At 45.3% G+C, this 19,498-nt stretch overlaps 1 protein-coding gene across 2 annotated transcripts in view; it reads right to left on the bottom strand.

Annotated features, from left to right (window-relative positions):
• The window catches only part of QSER1 (glutamine and serine rich 1), a 146,988-nt gene extending 128,516 nt beyond the window's left edge, over positions 1–18,472 (bottom strand). For both annotated transcript variants that reach the window (XM_073576333.1, XM_073576334.1), the window contains exon 1: positions 18,198–18,472. In XM_073576333.1, the coding sequence (XP_073432434.1) occupies positions 18,198–18,301 (104 nt within the window). In that variant the 5' untranslated portion in view covers positions 18,302–18,472. The remainder of the gene's footprint in view (positions 1–18,197) is intronic.
• Positions 18,473–19,498: the final 1,026 nt, after the last annotated feature.

Here is a 19,498-nt window from a genome sequence, read left to right as displayed (position 1 = left end):
CTTGGGAAAATAAAAAAAATGGTGACTAAAAGATCATGTTTGTGGAAAAAATACGAATTTTTTATTTTCACGCCCGGGCGTTATAAACTTCTGTGAAGCACTGGGGGTTCAAAGTTCTCACCACACATCTAGATAAGTTCCTTAGGGGGTCTAGTTTCTAAAATGGTGTCATTTGTGGGGGGGTTTCCACTGTTTAGGTACATCAGGGCTTTTCCAATCGTGACATGATGTCCGATCTCAATTCCAGCCAAAAACGTCAAATGGCGCTGCTTCCCTTCCGAGCTCTGCCATGCGCCCAAATAGTGGTTTACCCCATGTGGGGTATCAGCATACTCAGGACAAATTGCACAATAACTTTTAGGGTCCTGTTACCCTTGGGAAAATAAAAATTGTGGTGAAAAGATCATTTTTGTGGAAAAAATATGATTTTTTAATTGTACGGCTGTATGTTATAAACTTCTGTGAAGCCCTTGGGGGTTCAAAGTTCTCACCACACATCTAGATAAGTTCCTTAGGGGGTCTAGTTTCCAAAATGGTGTCATTTGTGGGGGGTTTCCACTGTTTTGGTACATCAGGGGTTTTCCAATCGTGACATGATGTCCGATCTCAATTCCAGCCAAAAACGTCAAATGGCGCTGCTTCCCTTCCGAGCTCTGCCATGCGCCCAAATAGTGGTTTACCCCATGTGGGGTATCAGCATACTCAGGACAAATTGCACAATAACTTTTAGGGTCCTGTTACCCTTGGGAAAATAAAAATTGTGGTGAAAAGATCATTTTTGTGGAAAAAATATGATTTTTTAATTGTACCGCTGTACGTTATAAACTTCTGTAAAGCCCTTGTGGGTTCAAAGTTCTCACCACATATCTAGATAAGTTCCTTGGGGGGGTCTAGTTTCCAAAATGGGGTCACTTTGGTAGGGGGTTTCCACTGTTTAGGTACATCAGGGACTCTCCAAACGTGACATGGCGTCCGATCTGAATTCCAGCCAATTTTGCATTGAAAAAGTCAAACGGCGCTCCTTCCATTCTGAGCTCTGCCATGCGCCGAAACAGTCGTTCTCCCCCACAAATCAGGTATCAGCGTACTCAGGACAAATTGCACAATAACTTTTGCAGTCCAATTTCTCCTGTTACCCTTGGTAAAATAAAAAAAATTGAACCTGAAGTAATTTTTTTGTGAAAAAAAGTTAGATGTTCATTTTTTTTTAAATATTCAAATAAATTCCTGTGACGCACCTAAAGGGTTAATAAACTTCTTGAATGTGGTTTTGAGCACCTTAAGGGGTGCAGTTTTTAGAATGGTGTCACTTTTGGGTATTTTCTATCATATAGACCCCTCAAAGTGGCTTCAAATGTGATGTGGTCCTAAAAATAAAATGGTGTTGTAAAAATGAGAAATCGCTGGTCAACTTTTAACCCTTATAACTTCCTAACAAAAAAAAATTTTGGTTCCAAAATTGTGCTGAAGTAAAGTAAACATGTGGGAAATGTTAGTTATCAAGTTTTTTGTGTGCCGTATCTCTGTGATTTAAGGGCATAAAAATTCAAAGTTGGAAAATTGCGAAATTTTCAAAATTTTTGCCAAATTTCCGTTTTTTTCACAAATAAACGCACGTTATTTGAATGAAATTTTACCACTAACATGAAGTACAATATGTCACGAGAAAACAATGTCAGAATCACCAGGATCCATAGAAGCGTTCCAGAGTTATGACCTCATAAAGGTACAGTGGTCAGAATTGTAAAAATTGGCCCGGTTATGAACGTGCAAACCACCCTTGGGGGTGAAGGGGTTAAAGTTGCTTTGGACGCTGCCTCCTGTCCTTTGAATGCAGGGACGAATGGGGGACACAGCAGTGAAGAAGTAGCTCCCAGCACAGTAAGTACGGGTTGTGCTGATATGACGGAGAGACCCTGTCTGTCCGAGGAAAAGAGCTGGGGTAAACGAAGCACAGAGAATGGGTCCATGACTACAACCCTGTCGTTATCTTACAGTGTTATCAGTTACCTGTTGGCATGTAGTAATGTCATGTGATGTGCTCAGGAGGTCTGCACTATGGTACACCCATCTATACAGCGCATGGACCAGTGCAACCACAGGGGTCATGCTGAACTATGGCTGACCAGATGCTATGCAACAGAGGCAAAGATGCAAGAACCTGGAAAATCAGTAAAATAACCCCATTTGTCATTACATGCAATTTAGAGCACTGTAGCCTTATGTTGCACAGTTAGGAGACAAAACATGAGACCAGCAAGCAACACTGATGTGGTCTCCTAGGGTGTGTGAGAAAGCCAACTCACAGGCAAGACTAAATGGCCACCTTGCCACACACTGGATCTTGGTAGAAGTTGCTGTAGAAAGCTGTAAAATAAAGCGGCACAAGGGAAATGACAAGACATCATCTATATTGTGATTAATCCCAAACTGACAATGGAAGACAATGAGACGGTCACAGTATGACAGACCTACAGGGAGAGACGAATATCACATCCTGCAATTGTGAACACAAAGCAATGACAAATGTTACCCAATTCTATATCTTGCCCCACAAAATTATGTTCCAGCAAAGGTCCATCACTAATGGTGGGATAAGCTCATGTCAGCACAGAGGGTCTGGATGTAGAGTATCCATAGGCTGCCAGGGGGCCTTATAGACAGTTGTGGCGACACTGTGCTTTCTGCAGTGCCAGCCTGCATACTATGTTAAGTGCTACTTTACTGTTAACCTTATAGCAAACATGGCACAAATGTGTGAGATGAAGGCGACTTCTTTGGTTTTCTATAGACTGAACAAGTAACAGAACAGCATCGGATGTCTGCACACCTTAAGTTACATCTGGCCCACAACCAAACAACAGAGCTGTAAGGCTAGTTTCACATTAGCGTTTACGGCCGCAGCGTCCGGCTGCGCATGGCCGCCGCTAAGCCCCGCCCCCTTCCACGCCTCCACCAGTAGCTCCGCCTACGGGCGCATGACGCTGCATGCGTCCCCTATCTATCACTGGGGACGCAGGCCATGCGCAGTATGTGTTTGGCGGCGCATGCGTCCTTTTGACGGTGCGCCGAGCGCAACCAAATTGCAACAGGTTACGTTTGGCGCTGGTCGGCGCACCGTCAAAAGGACGCATGCGCCGCCAAACGCATACTGCGCACGGCCTGCGTCCCCAGTGCTAAAGATAGGGGACGCAGGACGCATGCAGCGTCATGCGCCCTTAGGCGGAGCTACCGGCGGAAACGCTAATGTGAAACTAGCCTAACATGATGCATGTATGATGTCCTCTACAACTGCACAAAGACGACAATGTAATTCCTATCTGTAATGTAATGTCCATGTTACCTGCAGAGTGGCCTATCACAAGCCTGGCCCTGTACCCCAATACAGTCCAGAAGACTGTGGAAAGTAAGGGGGGGGGGGGGGGGAGCCAAGACTTAGGCAGAGTTTACATATTTCAGATGTTTCAGCTCGATTCTTCGACTGCGACAAACTTCGCTCCAGGCACACTTGGTGAATTCCCGAGCACTCCAAATAAAATGTTTGTGACAACCAACTTTTTACCATTTCTATGATTGTTGAACTAGAGATTGTAAAAACTGGACCAAATACTCACATGTGAATGACAGAAACATGTAACCTACATTTATAAATTCAACGTATCTAAAAACAAAAGAGAAGTTATCTGAGGCGATCTGCTGGGAAAATAAACACCATATACATACAAAAACAAGAAATCAGGTCCATAATATGCAAGTGTGAAAGAGCCAGTCATTGTGCAGTCACGTTACTACTCAGTTGTATCAGCCACACTGTGCAGACATGGTGTATTCCAGGCCTACCTACTGGAGTAAGGAGAGCCAGCCCTGTCCTGTAAGCATGCTTGTCTACAGAAAACACCACTTGTGCCACATTTTCACAGTGGAGAATAATATAGCAGCATTGCACTAAACCATCTACCTAGGTCAAGAACAGTTTGCATCACAGATACATGTGGAGGAGGTCATCAATCACTGTCCTGTGCTAGAACAAGGATGTGAGAGAAGAATTCCTGATCCGAGTCTAGAACCAGATTCCCTCAATTTAAAAGGAATCTGTCACCCCCTTTTAAGCTATTACTATGGGCATACAGGTAATAGAACGGTTAGACCAGTCTTACCTGTATAGCTGTGGTCTAGATGTTGATAAAAGCAGTTTTAATCTTATATTAATGATTTTTTCCAGGCTCGGGGTGTGTGCGGTGCCTCCTCTCTTCATACCACCACCCTCCCATGCTCGTCACACTGCCCTGTGATGTGCAGTTGTGGTGCCGAAATCCAGTGCATGCGCTGTGCACTCACGCAGTTATGTGAACCTTATCCACCCTTCTATGGGCAGAGTCTTCATCAATATTCTGCGCAGGCGAGTCACTGCTACTGCACAGAGGCAGGACGAAGAAACTGCCTGTATGCCCATTGTAATAGCTTAGAAGTGTCCCAGGGGGTGACAGATTCCCTTTAAAGTAGTAGGGAGCAGCTGCAATGTTTTATTCAGGCCTCACTTTGTAGTGACATGGAACAATACTTCAGGAGACTTAGACTGAAGGAGTTCTTCTCTGTCAAAGAGGACTTGGGGCTTCTGGGCAGCCAAACTCAAGTGAAACTAGAGAATAAGAAAAACTCTGACTGGACACCTCCCTCTGGCCGCAACACCATTTTGGACCAATATATTGACTCATTTAGACATTTGATGCAGTCCACAATATTGGATAAAAAAGCAAAGGAAACATCTAACAAGTTTGCAGGAGAAAAAAGCGATTCACGGCCTTAAGAACAGGGAGATCACTATTAAGCCTGCGGATAAAGGTGGTGCCATAGTTCTCCTTAATACAACCGACTACATCAAAGAAACTCACAGACAACTGATGGATATACAGTACTACACCAAACTGGATGATGACCCAAATCCAAAATATCTGAGGGAGTTGAAAAGAGTCATCAAAGGTCTACGTACAGACCCCATAAACCTTCTGGACTTAATACCCGAGAATCCAAGGATGGGAACTTTCTATATGCTTCCCAAGATTCATAAGCCAGGCAACCCAGGGAGACCAATCATCTCAGGGGTGGGAACACTAACTGAAAAATTCTCAGGGTGGATTGAAAACATCCTCAAGCCGCTGGTAAGGAAGACAGCCAGCTATATACAGGACACTACAGACCTGCTTAATAAGCTATCCACGATAGGTCCCCTCCCCGACAGCACCATCTTAGCCACCATGGACGTCGAATCCTTATATTCCAACATCCCACACGAAGATGGACTAGCCGCCTGCCGAATGTTTCTTTAGGCCAATGGGATGCCCTCCAAGGCTGGAATAGCACTTACCAGATTCATCCTCACACACAACTTTTTCTCTTTCGGTGAGGAGCTATACCTACAACGCACCGGCACCGCTATGGGAAGTAAAATGGCACCCCAGTACGCTAACCTCTTCATGGCTAAACTGGAAAATGACTTTTTACCATCCTGCTCCATCAAACCCTTTGCCTATTTCCGTTACATTGATGACATATTAATAACCTGGACTGAGCCTTAACAAGAACTTCTAAATTTCCATGACAAATTCAACAAATTTCATCCAACCATAAACTTGACATTAGACCATTCAAAAACAAAAATTAACTTCCTAGACACCACCATAAAAATCCAAAATGGTTCATTCCAAACATCAGTATATCGGAAACCAATTGACCGTCCCACATACCTCAAATGGGACAGCTTCCATCCTAAACACATTAAGAAATCCATTGTCTACAGCCAGGCCCTCAGATATAACCGTATCTGTTCCAGTCCCAAGGACAGGGATGAACACCTAACCCAGCTTAAAATGTCATTTTTAAATCAAGGTTACCATCCCACCTCCATTGATGATCAGATCGTTAGGGCCACAAGGATCCCTAGAAGTCAAGTACTTCAATACAGAAAAAAAGAGGAAAATCATCGTGTACCTCTGGTAGTGACCTACAACCCACAGCTTGAAATACTCAGAAAAATGGCTAAGAAACTTCACCATATCCTACACAAGGATGGCCGGTTAAAAACACTATTCAAAGACCCTCCTTGCTATGTTACAGACAACCTCCCAATCTAAGAAACATCATTATCCGAAGTTCAATGCCCTCAGATTCACCAAGAGGAACATATCCTTGCAATGGGAGAAGATGCAAAACCTGCATTCATAGAGAGACCAAAGACAAAATCCAAATTCCCAACACACAGCAGGACTATAAGATCCCAGGGACATTCACATGTTCCTCTTCCAATGTGGTGTATTTAATTCTATGCAATATATGTCCTGTGGGTGGCCTCTATGTTGGAGAAACAGGACAGAGACTGAGAGCAAGGATGAGGTTTCATCGTCATACAATTACAGACAAAAAAACCCATTTACCTGTGGCTAAACATTTCTGTGGTCCAGGACACAACATAGGCAATATGAAAGTTGTCATTTTAAAAGGCAATTTTAAATCACAGACACATAGGAGAGTGTGGGAGCATAAATGCATTACTATCTTTGATTCTATTCACACAGGACTCAATTTGTCAGAAGGTTTTATGACCCATTACCATATCTGAGCCATCTCCTCCAAGTAGCCCTTTGATCTTCAGAACTTTTCATACTACCTATCTAATCTTACCTAATTTAGGGTATGTGCACACGCTGCGGTTTTGGCCCTGCAGAACTGCAGCAGTTCCGCAGACATGGTACTTCACCATGTTAGCCTATGGGTTTTCAAAACCGCAGTGCTCACGCTGCGGTTTTTTACCTGCGGAAAAGCTGCATTTTTTTTCCGCAGCATGTCAATTGTTTCTGCGGATTCTGCTGCGGTTTCACACCTTTAACATAGTAGAGGTGTGAAACCGCAGGGCAAAACCGCAGGCCAAACCACAGCAAAACCTCAGGTCACTTTACCTGCGTTTCTGCGGGAAAAAACCCGCAGCAGAATCCGCAGCGTGTGCACTCACCCTAAGGATTCTCTCTCCAAGCTCATTGTTTATTGAAATGTTGTGCTTTAAACTGTATATAAATAAGGTTTCTTCAAATATTTTGTCATATCAGCCTGATGAAGGGACGTAAGCAGTCCCGAAAGCTTGCTTTGTAACAACATTCTCTATTATTTGTTAGCCATTAAAAGGTATCATACCCACAAGATTCCTATTTTGTTTCTCTCACTGAGAGCACTTTATATATTAAGGCCTCATTCACACATCTATGTTTCATGTACATGTTCTGTTTTTAATGGATACAACACATACCTATTAGGGTATGTGCACACTAGGGTGACCGCAAAAAATCGATGTCGGAATTTTGTCCGTCTGGACCCCACAAAACGATTCCCCTTTCCAGATATTGAGATAGCCAAAATTTGAGCTCGATCAAACGACGTTAACCCGTGCCGCTCGTCGCTCAAAGTTTGAAAAAATCCAAATTGAGGTATTTTAAGATTTAGGTATTTTGCATAGTCTGTTAGACTATAAAGAATATGACAACAACATTGCAGAAATAGCCCTGACCAAATTTTCGAACCATTTGTGGTATTTGAATGCAGAGTTGGTGGGATTATCGTTTTTTGATCCCACCATTACAGACAATGAAAAGTTGTTAATGGCTAATAAATTGCTCAGTAGCACAGATGAACCATCAGAGCACGCTAACCTACATGAGTTGATAATTTTACATAGTTATCTAATCTATTCTAGAGCTTTTGTTAAAGTAGTTTTTGAAACGTCAGAATATAATGCTCGGCATTTGCTTACAACTTGCAGGACATATTGCTTTTGTTCTTCATCTTTTGTCAGAAGGTCGTTAAAGTCGGTTACTTCCTACCTCTTTTAACTTTTCTTTCCTAACTTTTGGATTTACAACCCTAGCGTGCTCTGATGGTTCATCTTTGCTACTGAGCAATTTATTAGCCATTAACAACTTTTCATTGTCTGTAATGGTGGGATCAAAAAACGATAATCCCACCAACTCTGCATTCAAATACCACAAATGGTTCGAAAATTTGGTCAGGGCTATTTCTGCAATGTTGTTGTCACATTCTTTATAGTCTAACAGACTATGCAAAATACCTAAATCTTAAAATACCTCAATTTGGATTTTTTCAAACTTTGAGCGACACGGGTTAATGTCGTTTGATCGAGCTCAAATTTTGGCTCTCTCAATATCTGGAAAGGGGAATCGTTTTGTGGGGTCCAGACGAACAAGATTCTGACATTTTTTCCCCCCATATGAGATCCGGTCACCCTAGTGCACACGTTGCAGAAAATTTCTGCACAAAAACCTGAATCCCTTCCCAGAAACCGCACCTATTTTTCCGCGGCGCTTTTTGCGCGGTTTTGATGCGTTTTTGATGAGTTTTTTACCGCAGCGGTTTCTAAAAGCATGGGAGAAGCCTAAACCGCGGAAAAAAACGCAAAATTAATGTGCATGCTGCGGTTTTTACCGCGATGCGGTTTTTTCGCAGTAAAAAACGCATCAATGTGCACACAAAGTGCAAAATGCATAGAAATGACTGTGCAGCTTATTTTTAGCGGTTTTATAGTGAAAACCGCGGTAAAAACCGCTAAAAAAACGCTGTGTGTGAACACAGCCTTACAGTCTATGGGGCAGTTCACACGTCTTTCTCAGACCATGTCTGTACAAAACTCAAGCAGACATGACAATTTTACCACCAGCACAAATGAAAGGTGTGAATACAAGTCTATGGGTTTGTGATAAAAACGTACAGCATACGAATAGCAAGAGTGTACAGTCCGTGTGCTGCCTATGATTAACATTGCAAAGTAAAGGAGAACCTTTGTAACTTATTTATCAGACGCATTTTTTTGTTTAACCCCTTTGAGACGAAGCCCTTTTTCATTTTTGCTTTTGTTTTTTGCTCTCCTTCTTCCCAGAGCCATAACTTTATTTTTCTGTCAATATGGCCGTGTGATGGCTTGTTTTTTGCAGGACGAGTTGTACTTTTGAAAGACCTCATTGATTTTACCATATTGTGTACTCAAAAATAAAAAAAAATTCCAAGTGCGGTGAAATTTCAGAAAAAGTGCACATCCACAACTTTTGTTGGATTTTTTTTTACCATGTTCGCCAGATGCTAAAACTGACCTGCCATTATGATTCTCCAGGTCATTACGAGTTCATAGATAGACACTAAACACGTCTAGGTTAATTTTTACTTCAATGGTGAAAAGAAAAAGAAAAAAAAAAAAAAAATTGTTAAACAAAAGAAAAATTGCAACATTTTCCGATACCCGTAGCATCTCCACTTTTCGTGATCTCGAGTTGCGAGCTTATTTTTTGTATGCCGATCTGACATTTTTTATACCATTTTGCTGCAGAGCCTGTTTGTTGGGCTCTCCATTCATGTGCTTTGACACAGCTGCAACACAAGCAGCTGCGGCGCCCTCCATGTATCCGGATTCCCTCTGCAGCTTATTTGGTAAGCGATATTGCTTGCCGAATAAGAGGGAACTAGAACAACTTCGTTCAACTGTAGCCATAACCCGATAAGCTCTGCTACATAGAGGCGATGATCAGATCACCTGAATATAGCAGACTCACTTTCTATGAGCGACGACCACAGGGTGGCACTCATAGCGAGCCAGCAGTGACAACCCTAGAGGTCTCCAGGAGACCTCTGGTTGTCATACCAACCCATCGGTGACCCGTGATCACGTGGGGTCACTGGTGGGCGGATTTCCGGCCTAATGGCCGGAAGCGCTCGCTAAATGCCGCTGTCAGAGTTTGACAGCGGCATTTAACGGGTTAATGGCGTTTCTACCCGCGGCTGTTGCAGGCACATGTCTGCTGTTCAAAATAGCCGACATGTGCAGGGAAACATGTGGTATCAGTGCCGGAGCCCACGTCAAAGAGAGAAGAGACATGCGCTATACTAGTACGGCGCATGTCGCAAAGGGGTTAAGTGAAAAATACTTAGAAATTAAAATGATGACTACTCTATTTCATAAATCATTAGGGCACATGAAAATAAGCAACTTCGCACCATATCTTATCAGATAAATCTACTTCTTTCTCTGCCAGAATTGATCGGTCATTATCAAGACTCATTTCTGGGGTAAAATCTGTATTCAGTGAAGACTGATTATCCCATTTCTAAGACAGGAGATGGCGGTTGCAACTGATGAGATTCTATGCAGATGGAGGAGGTAGGAGCTAGAGACTGAGCTCCTCCTCCTATGTACACGGCAGTTTCTACTGATGAAATTCTATGTAGATGGAGGAGGAGCTAGAGGCTGAGCTCCTCCTCCTATGGACATGGCAGCTCCTACTGATGAGATTCTATGTAGATGAAGGAGGGAGGAGCTAGAAGATGAGCTCCGCCTCCTATGGACAAGGCAGCTCCTACTGAAGAGATTCTATGTAGATAGAGGGAGGAGCTAGAGGCTGAGCTCCTCCTGATGAGATTCTATGTAGATGGAGGAGGGAGGAGCTAGAGGCTGAGCTCCTCTTCCTATGTACATGGCAACTCCTACTGATGAGATTCTATGTAGATGGAGAAGGGAGGACCTAGAGGCCGAGCTTCTCCTCCTATGTACATGGCAGCTCCTATTGATGAGATTCTATGTAGATGGAGGGTGAGGAGCTAGAGACTGAGCTCCGCCTCCTTTGGACAAGGCAGCTCCTACTGAAGAGATTCTATGTAGATGGAGGAGGAGCTAAAGGCTGAGCTCCTCCTATGTACATGGCAGCTCCTACTGATGAGATTCTATGTAGATGGAGGAGGGAGGAGCTAGAGGCTGAGCTCCTCCTCCTATGTACATGGCAACTTCTACTGATGAGATTCTATGTAGAGGGAGGAGCTAGAGGCTGAGCTCCTCCTCCTATGTACATGGCAGCTCCTCCTGATGAGATTCTCCTATCTCAGTAATAGAGAGTTTTCACTGAACACAGATATTGACTCAAAATTGAGAATACTGATAACGACTAAATGCAGAAAAAGAAGCAAATCAGTCTAATAAGATATATTACAAAGTTGCTCAGTTTCATGTGACCTATTGATGGATGAGATAACTGAAGCGACTGTATTTATGCAGCCTCAAACCCGCAGCGGCGAGATGTTACAGCATAATGGATGGGAATTCACCCGTGGAGACGGACACGAGGCACGACTCTCCAAACCACAGCATAACAATTTCTCTAGTGGAAAAGCGAATCTCTCTCCACAAGATAAATTTCACCCATACAATGTATTGGACGCAGTAAATGCACACGGTTCAGTGATCACATGCAGATTCGCCTGAGTTCAATAAACGGCAACGATTTTGACACAGCGAATATACACTGCTACTAGTTCTGGATCGAGGGCACCCGGCCTTACAGTTCAAGTCTGAATGAGGCCCAAATCTTAGATAAAATGGGGAGACTGAGCCCGATTCACTACTGCATTTCAAAGTTTTTTTGTACAGTTTTTGGAGTTTTAATTTTGCGCATAAGTCAAGAATTCTCATGTTTCTGTCTTTTTGCTGTTGTGAATCGGGGTTTCTGGTTTCCTGACTCATAAATGGAGACTTATGAAAAGATACAATGTTATTGTGCCAGCCTACTCATGTTACTTACTGTTCACCTGGAATGTGTGGCCAAATTTTGCAACATTTCATGTCATCCCAAGACCTCCTTCTCTCCTCCACACTTATTCGCTCCTCACCCAACCGCCTTCAAGACTTCTCCCGAATAGCCCCCATGCTCTGGAATTCTCTGCCCAACATGTCCGACTATCAACCACATTCGGATCCTTCAGACGGAACCTGAAAACCCATCTCTTCAGGAAAGCCTACAGCCTGCAATGACCCCGCTGCCTCCTCACCGCTACCGGAGATCTCACCTCAACCAACACCGGAACTGCTGCAACCCACCAACCTACTGTCTCCTTCCCCACCATCCTGCAGCATGTAAAGCCCCCGTCACACACAGCGGTCTCGCTAGAGAGATCGCTGCTGAGTCACGTCGATCTCACCAGCGAGATCGCTGTGTGACACTTACCAGCGACCAGCCCCCCTGCCGGGTATCGCTGATCGTCCTGGTGTAGGGAAGGTGGACTGACGGACAGCCCTTTCTGTAGTGGGAAGGCAGAGGTGTAGCGCAGTGTAGGTGGGAAACCGCTGAGATAAAGAGAAAGGGTGTAGTATTGTAGTTTGACCATTAGAGGGCAGTGGAGAGTAAGAGTGGGAGTGAACAACTGCCATTGGTCAGAGAAACTGTCAGGTGATGGTGGGCGGAGTTACCAGAACTGGAAGTATAAAAGGTTGAGAGAAGGTTCTGGAGAGTTCAGTCAGCGAGAGGAGCACAGTAGAGAGGAAGTTCTGCTGAGGAGAAAGACAGTAGAAAGGCTCCGTAGGGGACTGACAGTTGAGACGGTCACAGGGGGGTGGCCCAAAGGACAGTAGCCACAGACAAAGACAGCCTGGGGGTACCAAACAGACGACATACTCAGACTGGTGAAGCGTTGTAGTGGATGGGCCTAAGGCAGCCACAGTGAAAAGAGCCACGAGGGGCGCCACGACTACAGTAAAAATGAAGTGAAGGTACCCGTGCCTGTGTACGGAGAAGTGTGAAGCTGCTGTGGTGAATTGTTGTGGTCGCCAGGAGGACGGCCAATAAAAAACGGACCTGTTGAATACAAATTCTGTCTCAGTCTCGTGTTTGTCTGCGGCAAGAAGCGGGTCACCCCCCTGTCGGTTACCCCTACCTACACTGGAATAGCCAGGACATTTTTTTGATCTCTGGTGTCCTGCTGGCCAGCATGCATCGCTGGGTGTGGCAGGCAGGAGACTGGCAATCAACGAACTGGCACTGGTAATTAAGGTACACATTTGGTTTCTAAGCAGCGCTTAGAAACCCGATGTGTACCTTGGTTACCAGCTCCCTGCACCAGCGCGCTGGTAACTAAGGTACACAGTGGGTAACTAAGCGACGTGTCGCTTGTTACCCGCGTGTCTTTGGTGCTGATCACTGGTGAAGCTGCCTGTTTGGCAGCTCACCAGCGATCATGTAGCGATGAACCAGCGATCCCAAGGTAATATCGTTGTCGGGATCGCTGGTGCGTCGCTATGTGTGACGGGGCCCTAAGCCCGAAAGGACAGGGTCCTCTCCCCTCTGTATCAGTCTGTCATTGTTAGTTTGTTTTCTGTAAGTGATATCTGAAGTTTGTATGTAACCCCCTTCTTATGTACAGCACCATGGAATCAATGGTGCTATATAAATGAATAATAAATAATAACATTTCAGTAAATTTTTGCACGAAAGTCGCAAACCGTTAAATAGAGCATTTCTTTTTACTTTGCGCAATATTCATGAACCGCATGGGCATATTTTAAGAATTTGATGCAAGAAACTTCACTGAATACTAAAGACAGAAAAAAAAAAAAATAAAACTGTCAATTACTTGGAAATAAGCAAGATTCAATCAGGTTCTGTCTGGGAAGTTCCTTATGCCACCGACTAACATTGAGAGCAGAAAATGGTGGCACCAGAAAAAAAAGCAGGTGAAGCATGAAAGCGACAAAATGAGCATTACTAACCCATTGAAGCCCCAGATACCCCAGTGCAGCCTATCTCCTTCCCATCAGTCCTTGCTGGCAGGCTGCAGCGATGGCATCTCATCTACAACAAATGACTGCGGCCGCCAATCACAGGCCACAGTGGTCACTCCGCGGCTGTAGGTAACAGCAGGTTCACAGGATGCAGTGACGAGACGTGAGACTGGTTGAACTTTGAAAAGCAAACTTTATATAATTTAAAGCCGCTAGGGCTATACTAAGCAACCAAAAAGGGATAACCGTTGTCCTCGCATTGACTCAGTACAACCAAACACTATTTGGAAAGAACACGAGGCCGGTTACTATGGGACCACGGTAAGGCCGTCTACGGGTCCTTATACTCTATAATGTCACTTATCCGTCCTGACGTCCCTCGGCGTCTCTATGGAAGCTGCGTTGCTGATGATGCTGCTCTGGCGTCTTTGATGAGGCTGCTCTGGCGTCGCAGCCGCTGGGCCCAGCTGCTGAAGATTTGGAGTAGTCTTCGGGCGCCCCAGCGCCCAGGAGGAGTTGGGGCACAACAAGCCCTGATGGAGTCCTGAGATGAAGTAACCCCCTGTTGTAACAGCGGGGTTGCGCTTGTTAGCGGGTTGACTGGGACTCCTGTCCCCAAGCAGGGTTGTGTCGCAGAGCTCAAGAGTGGCGGTTTACTGGCCGCGCGCCCAGCCTGAGGCTGTGTGCAGAGTGTCTCTGTTGATAAGGAACAGGCCCCAACTGCCGACTGCAGCGGGGTGAAGGTGGCTGTGAGCGGCGATAGACAGGCCGCTGACGTGAATCGGCAGCGTCCGCGGGTGGCAGCGGGCAGGCCGCAACCACGGGCTTGAAGGGGGATGGCAGCAACCGGGAGAGGGATCGAGCTCAGCGGTAACGGTCAAGGATGACCGGGGGTAGATCGTAACCCGGGATTGGGGTGAAGAGACAGTCCCCTGTCGGTAAGCTCGGTGCCTCTTTCCTGAGGGCCACTGCGTATCTACCCTCTGCTGCTGGTCTCTTCTCTGAACTGTCAGTGTCCTTCCCGCTCTCTCACGCCCCCTCCATCTCCTGCTCCGTGTCTGACGTATCACCAACTGACTCCTCTGCGCGCTCCCTGCCCCTTTTATACTCGCCCCTCCCCTTGCTGTCCTGTCACTCTCAACAGTCCACTCTCCTCCTCTGTTCCCCGGGTACGGTTTCCTTAGGAACTCAGATGGCGGTCCCCTTAGTTCCAGCCCGGACACTCTGTGGGGGTCCTCCTCCCTACACGGCCGCCAATCACAGGCCACAGAGGTCACACCGCGGCCACCAATCACAGGCCACAGAGATCACACCGCGGCCGCCAATCACAGGCCACAGAGGTCATACTGCGACAGACAGAACATAAGCACAGAGTTCAGAGGTACTAGAGCAATATGGGCCTCAACGGATAAGTGATGTGCATTTTGTTTTTTCAAGCTTCACTGCCAGGTAGCCCAGTCTGGCCACTGGTGGCACTCTCTGACTAATCAGACCTCAAATACATGGCAAATTTGGTTACTCCATATCGCGTTACAAACAAGGAATACAAAAAAGTGAAAGTAGTTTGCAAAATATTAAAATGGAATCTGTCACTTAACCTGAGAGCTGCATAATGATCCAGATTCCAGCATTGTACCACTTACTGGGCTGCTTGCTGCAGTTTTGATAAAATCACTGTTCGCAAGATATTGTTATGTAGTCCTCCATATTCATGAGCTCAGTATAACCCTGCCCACATAGCAGGTTGGCAGCTTTCTGTCTATGCACAGTGTACACAGAAAGCTTCCAATCAGTGGTGGGGACGGGTTATGAAGATGTCAGCACTCAGAGAACTTATTTATATGCAGAAAAGACATCAGTGATTTTATCAAAACTACAGCAAGCATCCCAGTAAGTGACATCCCTGGAATCTGCATGTTTGCCCCTACATCATGCTGCTGTCAGATGGGGCAGAAGAATCTGCTGACAGATTCCCTTTAAGCACTCGGCTAGCTCCAGCACTGCCATAGACAATGAGTGGAGAGGAAGTCGAGCTGGCGCACACCTCCACTGAAGACGAAACTACAGAGAATGGGTCAGAGTCCTGATCTCGGGTGGTCCCAACAGGGCTGTGGAGTCGGAGTCGGTATAAAATATATAATAAATTGGGTACAGTAGTTCAATGCAGAATGTGCTGAATATTTTTTCATAGGAATTTGGGAAAGTTATGAAGTGTCCTATAATTGGCTGTTCTATTCCTGATCTAAGGCTACATTCACACAAGAACAGGTTCGTGCTATTGTAACGGACAATGCTTCAAACATGATAAGTACAATTATACTGATGAATGAGAGTAATGAACAACAGCTAGAAGAAAATTTAGGATTCAGTATGTTGGAGATGGAAGGCCACAGTGCTGTTCATGTAACTGAGGAACAAACAGATATTACAACAGAAGAACAGCAAAATTATACTGTAGAAATAGATGATCTTGTTGAAGGTGCTTCAAAACACTTTCCTATTCATCACATGCGCTGTGTTGTGCACACGCTGCAGCTCGCAATAAGAGATAGTCTGCAAGAGGGACATGCTGGAAATCTGATTGGAAAAGGGAGGAAATTGGTTTTTGCCGCCAGAACCCCTAAAATTGATTCCATCTTGAAGAGACGTGCTGGGAAAGGGGCAATTGTAGATCAAGCCACTCGGTGGGGCAGCACTTATTAAATGATTGTGCGATTGCTTGAACTACAACCGTTTCTTATAGATATGGCGAACCCTCAGGTAACCCTAAATGAAGGTCAATGGACACAGGTGGCTGAATTGAAGGAATTGCTTAATCACCCATTTACCGTGACTAAAAAATTACAATCTGAGGATTTAACTCCTGGCATTTTCATAAGGGAATGGAAGAACTTGCTATTTTGCCTGTCCCAAAGAGGAGGTTTAATCGCAGATGGCATTTCTGCTTCAAAGAAACGGAGAGAGACACAGCTATTGGAAAATAAAATTTTTCTGGCAGCTGTTTATGTGGATCCAAGTCATAGTATATTGCTTGATGATCAACAGCTTACTAAAGGAAAAGAAGCTCTGACTGAGGTAGCAGTTAGGATGAGTGGCCTACAGGAGGATGGCCAGGCATGAGGACTTGGGTCCTGACAGGGCTACTGCTGCCATATCTTCATCCTCATCAGATGAGGAGTTTGACTTTGACAAGTATTTGGATGATATGGCGCAGGCAAAGCGTTGCCGCAAGGAATAAGATTTCACTCCGTCTACTATAGCAAGCAGACTGATCATATTTCAGCAAAACGTTTCACTTGCTCTCAAAGAAACAGAAAAATTCAACCAGTCATCAAAACTGACTGTGCATGAGGCAATTCCTTTATACCCGGAAATTGTTAGAGATGTTGCCCATGTGGTTACAGCTTTGTCACCAACCAAAGTTAGTGTAGAGAGGTTGTTCTCTAGCCTTAAAATTATTAGGTCAGATTTGTGGTCATCTATGAAGGAGGATCTGATGGAAGCAATTCTATTTCTTAGAACAAATTCATAGACTGCACAAATGTTATTTAGTATGTTTTTGTTGAAAACTGTTTTTTTGCCACTTACATAGTTTATTACATAGTGTTATATATATATATATATATATATATATATATATTCGATATTACATAGTGTATTACATAGTTACAATTTATTATAGTTTTTTGTGTTCTAAAATTGTATTCCAATAAATATTATGTTCTATCTAAATGTCTTGATTATTGTATCATAAAAATGATTAAATGTCTGATGTTCACATTGTACTTACAATAAATTTCTCACTTAAATATAAGCAATATATGTGGGAGTCAGAGTCGTGGAGTCGGTGTAAGGGAAATTGAGGAGTCTGAGTCGCAGGTTTGGCTTACCGACTCCACAGCCCTGGGTCTCAATAGTCAGACCTCAAGTAATCAGTAAGTTATCCCCCTAAAAGACAGATATCAATGCCCCAGCCCTAAGAAGAAATTAATGTTTTAGGAATGATCCTTTCAGTGCCTGTGTCTCAAAAGTGATGACCATTGCATTGATATATCTGGCAGAATAAGACAAGTGTGAAGCACAGTGGCCAGTGCGGTGATGGCGGCCATGATGTCCTAGAGACATACGGCAATATCCCTGGCCCATGAGGCGCCGTTCAGTCATCATCCTCGATAACGGGACTAACACCACATGTCACTCAGATTTATGGACGGGCAAGAAAGTGGGAAAAGTTCTGATCACTGCCAGGTGTCTTACCCACTGCACCAGCTGTCACCAGACACACTGCTGCTGGCAGGAGGAGGGAAGCAGCTCTGATGCCTGTGCCAGCTGTTGTCACATCCAACTCCCAGCCTCTGCTAAGTAGGGCACGCTGGGAGCTGTAGTGCCTCAGAGCAGGCGGCTCGGGAGTCAGTGCGGGGGCCCGGCCTGCTGCTGGGAGGATCCGCGGGCTGTGGTGGCCGGCCTCTGCCCGTGCAGACACTGTGCGGGGCCCCTCCCTCCGCTCTGGCCGCTGACAGGAGGGGGATCCCGGCCTGCAGAACAAGGCCTCACATCCCCGGGCTCGCCTACTCCACTCCCCAGCCCTAGCAGCCGTGCATACCTCGGTTTTATCCCGGCCGCGCTCCGCTCGTAGGCCCAGGCGGCGGGGGAGGCTGGGGCCAGCGGGTCGGCGAAGGTGGGAGTCGGGTAGTTCCTGTCCATCATCCGGGAGAGGCTGCGGTTCCTCGTTTCCTGCCCCCTCACATCGTCCCCGGGAGGCGGTGACGCAGCGGCCGAGCTCTGGCGGCAGAGGGGGGGTCACGTCAGACTCTCACTCCGTGGGACTGAGGCGCACGCTGAGCACGGAGCTGCTCCCCATGTTGGTTTATTTCCCAGGATGCACCGCTCGCGGCACCTCCTCCCGCTCCCCCTTCTGGCGGCAGCGGCCCAGTGCAGCCGCTCTCCGCTCCTTCCATGGGAGCAACATCTGGTGGGGCCACAGCCCATGGTGTGAGAGAAAGGGGCAGCGACCCGGGGGGAAACTGCTCAGTGGGTGCAGAAGGTATATACAGCACAGGTACAGGAGGTATATATACAGCACAGGAGGTATATACAGTACAGGAACAGGAGGTATATACTCTATACACAGCACAGGAACAGGAGGTATATACACTATATACAGCACAGGAACAGGAGGTATATACACTATATACAGTACAGGAACAGGAGGTATATACACTATATACAGTACAGGAACAGGAGGTATATACACTATATACAGTACAGGAGGTATATACAGCACAGGAACAGGAGGTATATACACTATATACAGTACAGGAACAGGAGGTATATACACTATATACAGTACAGGAACAGGAGGTATATACACTATATACAGTACAGGAGGTATATACAGCACAGGAACAGGAGGTATATACACTATATACAGCACAGGAACAGGAGGTATATGCACTATATACAGTACAGGAGGTATATACAGTACAGGAACAGGAGGTATATACACTATATACAGCACAGGAGGTATATACAGTACAGGAACAGGAGGTATATACACTATATACAGCACAGGAACAGGAGGTATATACACTATATACAGTACAGGAGGTATATACACTATATACAGTACAGGAACAGGAGGTATATACACTATATACAGTACAGGAACAGGAGGTATATACAGTACAGGAGGTATATACAGTACAGGAACAGGAGGTATATACACTATATACAGCACAGGAACAGGAGGTATATACACTATATACAGCACAGGAACAGGAGGTATATACACTATATACAGCACAGGAACAGGAGGTATATGCACTATATACAGTACAGGAGGTATATACAGCACAGGAACAGGAGGTATATACACTATATACAGTACAGGAACAGGAGGTATAT

The sequence above is a fragment of the Dendrobates tinctorius genome, unplaced genomic scaffold (genome assembly GCF_039654945.1).
Source record: "Dendrobates tinctorius isolate UK_male_01 unplaced genomic scaffold, ASM3965494v1 ptg000048l, whole genome shotgun sequence".
Classification (NCBI taxonomy): domain Eukaryota; kingdom Metazoa; phylum Chordata; class Amphibia; order Anura; family Dendrobatidae; genus Dendrobates; species Dendrobates tinctorius.
This window is presented reverse-complemented; position numbering and strand designations above follow the sequence as displayed.